Source organism: Eumetopias jubatus, unplaced genomic scaffold (assembly GCF_037043125.1).
Source record: "Eumetopias jubatus isolate StellerSeaLion01/CBP00866 unplaced genomic scaffold, mEumJub1_p1.0 scaffold_14, whole genome shotgun sequence".
Lineage (NCBI taxonomy): Eukaryota > Metazoa > Chordata > Mammalia > Carnivora > Otariidae > Eumetopias > Eumetopias jubatus.
In genome coordinates, this window is record NW_028274820.1 from 42,183,579 (window position 1) to 42,195,876 (window position 12,298).

The 12,298-nt window shown below is 40.0% G+C and overlaps 1 protein-coding gene across 9 annotated transcripts in view; it reads right to left on the reverse strand.

The window, feature by feature from the left end:
- The window catches only part of ASNS (asparagine synthetase (glutamine-hydrolyzing)), a 163,157-nt gene that overhangs the window by 10,978 nt on the left and 139,881 nt on the right, over positions 1–12,298 (reverse strand). For 2 of the 9 annotated variants that reach the window (XM_028119072.2, XM_088018706.1), the window contains 3 exons: positions 4,863–4,961; positions 2,472–2,507; positions 1,608–1,879 (listed from right to left, as the gene is read on the reverse strand). In XM_028119072.2, coding sequence (XP_027974873.1) covers positions 1,608–1,856 — 249 coding nt within the window. In that variant the 5' untranslated portion in view covers positions 1,857–1,879; positions 2,472–2,507; positions 4,863–4,961. Of the gene's footprint in view, positions 1–1,283; positions 1,474–1,607; positions 1,880–2,471; positions 2,508–3,501; positions 3,570–4,862; positions 8,395–12,298 lie in introns of those variants that run through there. The other 7 variants (XM_028119065.2, XM_088018705.1, XM_088018707.1 and 4 more) reach the window with 6 other exon arrangements.

Here is a 12,298-nt window from a genome sequence, read left to right on the forward strand (position 1 = left end):
CAAAGCAGCTATAAAGATATTCTTGGCAGGGGCGCCTGGAGACTCAGTGGGTTAAGCATCTGGACTCTTGATTTCAGCTCATGTCATGATGTCAGGGTCCTGAGATCAAGCCCCATGTGGGGTTCCTCACTGGGCATGGAGTCTGCTTAAGATTCTCTCCCTCCCTCTGCCTCTGCCCCTCCCCTCTTCTCCCTCTCCCCCCCCCCCAAAAAAAGATATTCTTGGCACACTTGCAGAAATTTAATATGAACTGAGTATTAAATGGTATTACTGATTCTTAGGTTTAACAGTATTGGCGTTAGGTAGAGGAATGCCCTAATTTTTAAGAGATAACTGCTTATATATTTAGGAGTAAAGTGTAACAATATCTGTAGTATACTAAAATGATTCAGCCAAAAAATTGAATGCCTAGGTGTATATACAGAAAGAGAAAAATAAAGCAAATATGGCAAAACATTAACAGTTATACAATCTAGGTTCTCATTGTTTTGTGTTTTTTTAATATGTTTGAAATTTTCAAAATTAAAAGCGGTGGAGGAGGGTGGCAAACAAAAAATTACTTGGAAATTTTAGATTAAAAAAATGTATGAAACACTAGCCAAATGATTCCAGATTGGAAGGCTCTTAGCCAATGTGGCTTCCTGGGGTCAGAATTTCCACCCTCTCACCACTCTCACCCTGAGTAAGCTTCCCCAGATTAGAAAGCTGTTCCAAATTTAATGCTGCTAGAAAATCACTTCTTACACTCCATTGCATTTGGCCATCCTTCTTTCTTGTGGTTCTGTTTAAGTGCAGTATGCAGACGCAATACATATCGTAAGGGCAGCATTGTATAAAAGCTACAAGTATCATGACCTCCAAACTATTAAACTCTATACCTGCCCTAAAATCCTCCAGTCTCACAGCTCTTAGAATGATATTCCAACACCATCTTACCAATTCCTTACTAAGTCCTGCTTGATCAGGTTCTGCCCACCCTCCCAGCCCCACCTTGCCCACCTTACCCCTTGTTCACATCTGACAATCCCAGGGCTGCTTCCTGCCTCAGGCTTCTATACATGCTATTCCCTCTGCATGAAAAGTTCTTCCCAGCCCCGCTGGTTATCACAGTCCATTAGGTCTCGGTTCAAGTGTCAGTTCCTCCAGAGGCCTTCTCTGACCACGCTTACTGACACTGGATCTCCCATATCAACCATTTTTTCAGAATATTTATCATATGTATAAGGATTTTCTTTTTGTCTTCGATTTTTAATGTAATAAGCTCCATCAGAGTGCAGACCTACCTCTCATACTTACTATTGTATCCCCAACACCAAACACGGGCTCTAATTAATATTCAAATTCATAATAGAAAAAAAAATGCTGAGAGTTAAAGAATTGTAATCCTCGTTTTTTCTTTTTCTTTTCTTTTTTTTTTTTTTTTTGTGACCAGCTCATTTGACCTCTTTGTGCATCAGTGCATCATCTTTATAACTGGAGCAAATGAGATAATGAACATGGAAACAGTTTGAGAAGTAAAAAACTTTATACAAAATATATAAAAATTATAACCAACTAGCTCTGAGGTTTAATCACATCCAGATACCTTCTGGTTTTGTTTTATTTACCTTCTTGTGGTTGTAGATTTCACCGTTGTAACAGAGCCACAAATAAGGATATTTCTTTACTCGAATTGGCTGCATTCCAAACAGCTGGTCAACCACTGCCAACCGATGAAATCCAAAGCAGCAGTTGGTGTATCCATTGACATTCTCAAAACGAAATGCATCTGGACCCCTGTGTGCAATCTTCATAGCACTCAGACACTGCACTGAAAGGCAGTCATCACTACCAAAGAGGGCCCAAATCCCGCACATCGTGCAATGGAGCTATGAGCTTTCTATGGAGAAAAGAGCAGGCCTGTTAAATATTTAATACCCATCCAAGTCTGTATTAAATCTTGACTCCAAAAACTGGTATAATCCACTTCAAAGACTGACATTTAAACTATCTTGTCCACAGCAATTTTCCATTAGGTTGGCAGGCACATAGGAGTTGAGAATGATTTAATTCACGTACAAGTATTGAGAAAAGATGCATGACCTTTCCATCTAGCCAGTGGTAGCAGTTTGGCACCTTGTCAAAGTCGGCATTTCTCCCACCTTGGGATTTGGCTAGCTAGAGCTGGAGGGAGTCGGGTCGCATTCGAGGTTTACTTCCAAGAGACAGATAACAGATGCAGGCTGGCTCCAACCTAGTGAGAGATCCCTGTCCCACTCTTCATCTCAGGACCTCAGAAGCCCTCAAAAATCCAAGAGACTCCCCATATTACTATTACAGTCCCCACTTGGGTCTCTTTGACAATTAAACGTCCTGTCTCTACCTGTAGTAACTGCACATCGAGACTAGCGGGTAAAAAAGATCATACATACTGTTCAGGTGTTATGTTAAGATACACAGCTATTATAAGCATTTCACAACTTCTCGCTTACCTTTAAGTGATTTATTCAAACGTGATGAAAGAAATTCTAAAGAGAAAAAAGAAAGGCATGTTATCTGATACCAGATATCTTGGCTGTATAATAAAAAAACATTTTACGTTGACAGAAATACATAATGTTTGCCATCCAAATGTCCTAAATGACAAAAATGTTCTAAAATATTTTTGTCTCAAAGTTGCCTTGGTTCATAAGAAAGCAAAGTGGGTGGGACATAAACGGCAACAACATCTCTGTAGAACAATTTGGCCATCCCTATAGGCCAAGAAGCAAACAATTCCTATGAATGTTACCTTGCAATTTCATATGCTCAACTGTGAAATAAAGAGCTGTTTTATTTGGATGCTGCCAGCTCAAAACAGTTATTTTACCAAAATATCTCAAACTTAGAAACTTATTTGGGTATTTTAAAGTGCAAATTTGCAGCAAATGCCTAATTTGCGACAAAAATCATCAAGAAAATATATACAAGTTACACCAATCACTCTGAGTAATCCTCTGAGGGGGTTTGTATCTAAATGAACGAAAGCTTTGTTTAGCTTTTTAATGAGACCACATCAAACTAACCAAAAATAATAGTGACTCAAACAACTTGGAATTCAAGTAGCACATGTCCTATGCAGTCCCTTCCATGTACCCGGCCAAATAGCCTCTAATGAGATATTTGAGATATAGGGGGGAAATACACTTAGATTGAAGTGAGATTGCTACAAATAAGCCATGTACGGTTCCTCTATACCAGTTAAAAATGGGCTGAGAAAGTGCTTCGAAAATCACAAGAGATCATTAGTGAATCATTTACCTAAGTCTTCCTAATGCGGATTAGTGAATCCCATTATTAAGCCTACTATAAGGAACACACCCTAAGCACTAAAATAGAGGGGAAAGAAGGGGAACACACATTAGTGAAGCACACTTAACTTCTCCAGCAGGAAAAAGCAAGTTAAAACTGTTACCTATTTTTGTTGGAATCAGGCTTACTTGCAAAGGTCCTACTTGAAATGCTTTCTCCTACTGCTATTACCTGCTCCCTGTAATTTTCTGTATTTCCTCATAAACTTCTAGAAGAGTGCTGTCCAGCAGAAATGTAAGCTAAATGTGGAATTTTAAAAAAAAATTAGTAGCCCCATTAAAAAAGTAAAGAGAAAAAGGACAGATAACTGTAAATGTATTTTAACACAATGTACCAAAAAATGTATTTCAACAGTAATCAGTTTAAAAAATTATTGACAAAATACTTTGCATTGCCTTTCTCTATTAAATTGTCAACATCTGGTGTTTTACACTTACACCACACCTTAATTCGGACTAGTCAGCATTTGAAGTTCTCAATAGTTACAGGTGGACTGAATTGGACAGTGCTACTTCCGTGCATTCGATTTCGATGGCTGCTTACCAACTAAAAACTTCACCATGTTGTTTTATTTTTACATTAAGGTATCAGCAACCAAGTCCTGGACAGGTTCAAGACCTAAGTTACTTTTAATTAATCTTATAGTAATGCGGTCAATCAAGGAAAAAAGAGTTATGAGTGCTTTTTGTTAGTCAAGGCACCCAGGACAATGGCCCATGAAGAAATAATGTAGGCCAAGGGACCAGCAGAAAACTGTCCTTTTATTCAAAATAGTAACATTAATCTGAAACCAGCCCCACGGAATAGTTATCCACTGAGAAAGAAATGTTAGTTCTTTTGCTTTTTTCCATACCACTCCGCCTGTCGCCCTGAACAGATCTCTTATAGGCAGGGTTTGTTCATCAAGTCACTTGTTGAGTCTCGCAATCTCGGGGGGAGGGGGGCAGGGGGAGGAGAGGGGAGCCAAAAGGTGGGGGGAGCCAGAGGTGAGGGGCTAAGTACAGACCCTTAGGCTTTGCCCGACAGGCGGGAGATCGGGACCAAGCGACTGTGCGACCCGAAACTCCGACTGCACCCCAGCTACGTGCACCCTCTGGCCAGTCCACCGCAGGGCCGCCGAACTGCGAAAATTTCCACAGGCTTCCACGAAATATAATAAAAAATTGTAAAATTTACAGGGGCCAAAGTGGGTCACAGCCCGGCCTCGCCTCGGTCTTTCACTTGATCCCTCCGTCCGAAGACCTAGACCCTAGGTCTCTCCTCCCACCTTGCTCCCCGATGCGCAACAATCGGCCCCGCCCCCTTTACCGGCAGGAGCCGCAGAGCCAGCTGGCCGCCTGCAGCCGCTTCTGCCCACCAGTGTGCTGGCAAGGCTGCAGCGCCACCGCCGCCGCAACGCCACCGCTGCCGCGCCGCCGCCACCTCCGCCGCCACCTCCTCCTCCTCCTCCTCCTCTGCCTCCTCCTCCCTCTTCCCCTGCCCCCAGGGGCGGCCCCCGGGCACGCTGCGCTGGGCAGTAGAGCCTGGCTTACCTGGGCTCGGATGGATGGAACCGAGGGAAGACGCCAGGTAGGGGCTGCAGATTGCGGGTGGGGCGGCGGGCCTCCTCTGACTTTATACCGGCCTAGCTCCTGTAATGCCAGCGGGAAGTTTCATCATGTCTGTGAGGACCAACCAGCGCGCAGGGGCGTGGCCCACAATGCAGACCTTGGCGGCGCGGAGGAGGAGCGGGGAGCAAGGAAGAACTGCTCCCTTCCCGCTCCTTAAAGTGTTAGTGCGCCTGATGAAGGAAAGCCTCAGAGGTGTAGCCAGGTGCCCCACTGACAGCTAGGGTTACCTTAGCTGCTGTACTGACCAATTAGGGGGTCTTCTGCACTTGGTTTGTTTTTTGGGAAATCCTCACCAAGTGCAGATCTCCCTCATATCCTTAATTGCAAAGTTTTTAAGTACAGGTATCCCCTGCTTTACTAAAGTACATGTTATGCCACTTTGCTTTTACAAAAGACCCACATTGGTATGTGTTTTTGCTACCTGAAAGAAATCCAAAGAGGATTTTTGCTTTTAGGGGGAAAGGCGAGAAATGAAAATAGCGTTCAGTATTTACTTTGCAGCCAGCCATTACAGAGGCACCATGGATGGAGCAGCAAGAAGGGCACTCCGCGTTCCTTCCCCAGAACTACACTCAGCATCAAGGTGCCATAGCTTTGAACAGTGCCTATGAGCATCTGTGTTTGATCTCTGTTGATTTTGTGCATTCATTAGCAGGATGTGTCCTAAGGTATCAGAAAGGCCTAAGAGAGGTTATTTTTGGGGTCTGAGAAAACAAATTCTCCATGTAAATTCATGGTAACTGCTTCTTCATTTTTGGTCCTTTTGGCCTATGAAATATTTCACAGGAACACTACTTTGAGCTAACAGGGAAACCTGTACTTTTCTCCATAACTACTAAGAGAGCATCTGATACTTAGATGTAGATAAAGAAGTATCTGTTCGATTAATAAATAAGGGGGGAGATGGGAAGAGCTGGAAGGATATCATCTTTTTATTAACTACGAGATAGATTTCACTATGTCTTCTACCTCAGACATAATTAAATTTATCCATCCTCTGGATATACAGCTCAGTGTATTTGTATTTTGTGTTGGATCATCATTAAACTTGTGATGTGGTTATATTCTCCTTCAACTAGATTGTCACCTTCCTGGTTGTGTTGACTTCACCTTTTGAGTCTCATTATCAGCTCAATGGATATCACCAGGTAGATTCTCAAACCTCTATTCAATTCAATTCAATTCCTCATCATATTTTGTCATTGACAAATGTCACTTTCAGGAAAGGATGGAGTTCCAGTCTGAATTTTACCACTAACTACTTCTATGACCATAGGCATGTCCTATAACCTCTCTTGTTTCCATCTTTGAATGGAAATGAGAGATTACCAGGGTCATTCCAGCCCTGAAATTCTAAGCCCTAAAGTGATGATCATTCTTTAGAGCCATAGCAGCCAAGAAGGAAATTTTTTTCATCCCCACAATATCAATCTGTCTTTTTGAAACTCAAAATAACTTTGCAATCTGAATATTTTTACATTAGGCCAGTTAGAATTATCCAAATTCACTCACCTGATACTTGTAGATCCAAGATGTGAAATTGGGTTTGCCTGGATCCACAGGACATGCTCTTCTGATCATATTCTGCCTGTGGACTAGCTTGACAAGAAGAGCTGGATAATACCAGAGACACTGACAGAAGAGCAAGGAGCTGACATAGCCTCTCTTATTTTTGCTAAATATGAATGATTTACATTCAGGATTAAATATATTTTCTTTTCCAGATTTCATCCCCACTCCTATATTGGAGCATTACCCTAAAATTAGATCTTTCTCCTTTTTATTATCTGCACTGAGAGTTTGAAAGGGAAAACTCTCCATTTTAAAGGCTTCGTTGAACTAGTACCAGTACTGTCCTCAAATCTGTTATGCAATACAGGGAAAGAGTTGTCCTCAGAAACCAATTTTTTTCTTTTTTTTTTAATATACGTTTTTATTTTAATTCCAGTTAGTTAACATACAGTGTTATTTCAGGTGTACAATATAGTAAGTCAACACTTCCATACATCATCCCGTGCTCATCATGACAAGTGTACTTCTTAATCCCTACCATTTACTTACCCCAATCTCCTGCCCACCTCCCCTCTGTTACCATCAAATTGTTCTCTGTAATTAAGAATCTTTCTTGCTTTGTCTCTCCAACTTATTTTTTTCCCTTGTTTCTTAAATTCCACACAGGAGTGAAATCACATGATACTGGTCTTTCCCTCTCACTTAGCATAATACTCTAACTCCATCCATGTCATTGCAAACAGCAAGATGCCATTCTTTTTTATGGCTGAATAGTATTCCATTGTATGTATACCACATCTTTCCTATCCATTCATCAGTCTATGGACACTACAGTTGCTTCCATATCTTGGCTATTATAAATAATGCTGCTATAAATATAGGAGTGTATGTATCCCTTTGAATTCTTGTTTTCTTTGGGTGAATACTCAGTAGTGTGACTGCTAGATCATAAGGTAGTTCTGTTTTTAACTTTTTGATGAACCTCCATACTCTTATCCACAGTGGCTGCACCAGTTTGCATTCCCACCAATAGTACGTGAGTGTTCCTTTTTCTCCATATCCTTGCCAACACCTGTTGCTTCTTGTGTTGTTGATTTTAGCCATTCTGACAGGTGTGAGGTTTGTAGTTTTGATTTGCATTTCCCTGATGGTAAGTGGCAAACATCTTTTCATGTGTCTGTTGGCTATCTGGATGTCTTCTTTGGAGAAATGTCTGTTCATGTCTCTTGCCCATTTTTAACTGGATTATTTTGTTTTTGGGTGTTGAGTTGTATAAGTTCTTTATATATTTTGGATACTAACCCCTTTAACGGATATATCATTTGCAAATATCTTCTCCCATTCTGTAGGTTGCCTTTGGTTGATTGCTTCCTTTACTGTGCAGAAGCTTTTCATTTTGATGCAGTCCAAATAGTTTATTTTTGCTTTTGCTTCCCTTGCCTCAGGAGACCTATCTTGAAAGAAGTTGCTATGGCCTATGTCAAAGAAAGTAGTGCTGGTGTTCTCTTCTAGGATCTTTATGGTTTTACATCTCTCATTTAGGCCTTTAATCCATTTTGATTTTATTTTTGTGTATAGTGTAAGAAAGTAGTCCAGTTTCTTTCTTTTGCATGCTGCTGCCTAGTTTTCCCAACATCATTTGTTGAAAAGACTGTACTTTTCCCATTGAATATTCTTCCCTGCTTTGTTGAAGATTAATTGACCAAATAATTGGGGGTTTGTTTCTGGGCTTTCTATTCTGTTCTGTTGATCTATGTGTCTATTTTTTTGTGCCAGTACCATACTGTTTTCACTACTACAGCCTTGAAATGTAACTTGAAGTCCAGAATTGTGGTGCCTTCAACTTTGCTTTTCCTTTTCAAAATTGTTTTTGCTATTCAGGGTCTTTTGTGGTTCCATATAAATTTTAAGGTTGTTTTAGTTCTGTGAAAAATGCTATTGGTAGTTTGATAAGGATTGCATTAAATGTGTAGATTGCTCTGTGTAGTATAGACATTTTAACAACATTTGTTCCTCCAAACAATAAGCATGGAATATCTTTCCATTTTTTAATGTGTCATCTTTGATTTCTTTCATCAGTGCTTTATAGTTTTCAGAGAAGAGGTGTTTCACCTCTTTGGTTAGGTTTATTCCTAGGTGTCTTATTATTTTGGGTGCAATTATAAATGAGATGGTCTCAGAAACCAATTTCTAAGGCCTAAAATTTCTTGACAAAATATAAACCAAGTTGATACACAAAGCCAAAATATACTAGTGGTTCCTAAACATTTTAAGTACAAGATTCCTTTTAGAATCACAGAAAAGTTTCTCTTGACCCGACCCCACAAAATAGTATGTTTTTAGTATTCCTTTGATAGAGAAAACATAGCACCATGATTAAAAACAAAATAAAACAAAAACAACAAGATATCAAGACTTCATACTACTCTTAAGTAAATTTGTATTTTATTAGTCACATCAGCACCAGAATAAACTGATAAATAGTAAAATGTGTAAGCCATACTGAGATCAGACTACAGTCAATGCTCATAGAGTACACAGGTTCGCTATCCCCCTACGATATACTCCCGACTAGTTTACGACTGCCAAGAATATAAATTCCACACAGAGCACATAGTGAACCACTTAGTAATTGACAGGCAAGAGCAAAGAAGGTAGATGACTAAGTTCTAAGGTTCCTTATTGCCCTAAAGTCTTGAGCAAATTGTGATTTTGCTGTATCCTAATCTACATAATAGGTCTGAAACTTGAGAACAATCTGGGAAAGGAGGTCTTCTATTCACATTTTACAAATATAAAACTAAGAATCAGAGAAGTTGAAGGATTTAGCCAAACAGTCTGCATTAAATCGTCAAGAACTGTATAAAACCCAGAGCACATTTCCTTTACCACCCTGTCTGTAGTGGAAGACAGATACTTGGTATGTTATCTAGTGTTGTTGGTTGTTCTGAGTATCTTCTACCTGTACATCCAGAGCCGCTCCATCCTTTCCCACTTCACTTTGTGTCCTGCTCCCTTACCCTTCTCTTCTCATGGAGGGAGACACAGAGGGCGGAAGGGAGAAGTCTCAGGGTAGTCCTTCCCCTGACTCCTTCACTACAAAACTGATCTCCTAAAGCCCACAGCTTCTGCCACTACCTCCATAACCACCTTCTCCTCAGATTCCAGCAACTGTTCCTTCCTCTTCCCCTTCAGGCCTACCCCTAGGGTACTGAACCATCTTGCTTTTCCTATATCCTGCCCACACTTCTGTAATTACTGTCAGTTGGAGTGTGACATCTGCTTCCTATCAGAACCCTACCCAATACATCGATCTGATGTAATGGAGGATGCTGTGGATTTAACTAGAGTAGAAAATGATTCATAGCCTTTCTTAATTATTGGACACAAATGAGAACTCAATTATGTCGGCCTATTTTCCCACATCTTATCCACCCCTGTATTGAAACCTCACTCTAAAAGGAACCTGGTAGCATTTAACTTTTTTTGAACTGAGTCACTGAGGAATCAAATAAAACCCTCCTCTGTCAAGTAAAACCTTTAGGCTAGTTCCCCATCCCAAAAGTGTAACCGACAACACAAGAATGTACTTGTTCAGCCCAGAGAGCATTAATTAAAGTAAATTCTTTTAAAGAACTACTAAATTGGGTTTTCTCAATGGGTTTGTTTTTGGGTATTTTGTAGATTGATCCATTTTCTAGAATTAAAAAAATATAAAGTAATAAGACAAGCACATAACGGTAGCTCTCCTTTGGTATTCATTGATTGAAAAAATGTACATAAGGGCACCTGGGTGGCTCAGTTGGTTAAGCGACTGCCTTCAGCTCAGGTCATGATCCTGGAGTCCCGGGATCGAGTCCCACATTGGGCTCCCTGCTCAGCGGGGAGTCTGCTTCTCCCTCTGACCCTCTTCCCTCTCGTGCTATCTCTCATTCTCTCTCTCAAATAAATAAATAAAATCTTTAAAAAAAAAAGAAAAAGAAAAGTTGTACATAATAATAAAAAAGCTTCATCAATATTAAAACACCTTAAAATAAGGTTGCATCTCATTCAACTTCATATACCTTTGGAAAAGTGTTTGTTGATGAGTTTGGCATGTTTATTGTCTATAGAAAGTGCTATAAAACCATTCAGATTTGCCGACCCCTATCCTAACTCCAAAGCTACCCAGGAGCCCATGACGCACACATTAGGTAACACTGAATTTGAGGTTCAACTAGTTTACAGCCCATCCCATCCCTCACCCTCCAAAATAGAAAATGCTTCTGGAGCAGGCCACGTGGCGAGCACTTCCCTAAACACCAGATGAGTTATCAGCAATAGTTCCACCTTTAGATCCCAGTAACCAGAGCCATTGAGTTTTCCACTGGACATGACCTTGCCCACTTAGGGAGGAATTTAGGATGACACCACGGGTGAGCTCTCAAGGTACAGGATGGAGTCAGTGGGAGACAAAAATGTAGCTGGAGCCTCCATTTGATCTCTTCTCATGTCCCATAAATGTTAGCCATGGGCCTTCTTAGCAGCCTATGATTCTATTTCTCTGCTGTTTGACCTATTTTTTATGATTTTTTTTAAAATCAGGTGTTGAAATGCAATTTGAAATAGGACTTCTGATCTTTCCTTCTATATCCTCTACTTTTCATCTAATTTCATAGAATCCCCCTGATACCTACGTTAAACAGTCATATGGAAAATTCTGAAAATTCCAAATTCCAGAAAAACTCATCTATCATACTATTTTATTTGTCACTCTAAGATATGTTATTTAGCCTCAGAACAACAAAAAAGGGAATATTAACATGGGTTGTGTGCATATGTGTTTTGTAGAACCACAGATTTTATAAAACTGGGAACTATCTACTCTTTCAACAAAACATTTATATAGTCCCAAATACAAGAAGACTGGTATATAAAAAGGAATAAGAAAACACTGGTAAAGCTGAAAAAAATGGGAGTGTCTCCTCTGAAAGATTAAAAACTTACTGGGAAGTTCCACTAATTTAGAATCAGAATAACTGATTTAAAGAAGAGTAGAGTGTATTGAACATAGAAAATACTATTCAGAGTTGACCTTGCACAGCAGATGACATGTGAGAAAAGACTGATATTTAAGATAATAATATTAACAGTCATTTATTGAATACCTCCTAGCTGCAATGTATTTTGCATAAGTGTTTTTCTGTTCTGCACACAAACCATGGAGAATAATTATTCTTCTTTTGACAGTTAAAGAAGTGGCTCGAGAATATAAATTAACATATCCAACACCAAACACTTATCAAATGGCTGAGCCAATGGCCTCAACCCCAGCGTGATGACTTGAGAACTTCCATGCCTGCCTCAGAAGTTGCTCAGCAAGCCAACCAGGTAGAGAGAACCCTTCCAAGAAATGGCAGTAAGACATGAAAGGTCTCAGTGTGTCCCTAAGGTCAGCTAGAGAAAGTACAGTTGACCCTTGAACAACACTGGTTTGAACTATGTGGACCCACTTATACACAGATTTTTTTTACAATACAGTACTGTAAATGTATTTTCTCTTCCTTATGGTTTCCTTAACATTTTATTTTCTCGAGCTACTTTATTGTGAGAATACAGTATATGACACATACAACATACAAAATATGTGTTAATTGGCTATTTGTGCTATTGGGAAGGTCAACAGTAAGCTATTAGTAGGTAAGTTTTGGGGGAGTCAAAAGTTATACCAGATTTTCCACTGTGTGGGGCAGTCAGTGGAGCACCTAGGGCCCAGGTTGTTTAAAAGTCAATGGTACATAGAACAAGTGGAAAAAGCCAATGAAGAGGAAAAGATTCCATTTTAAGAGAGCAAGAGTAAATGGAGC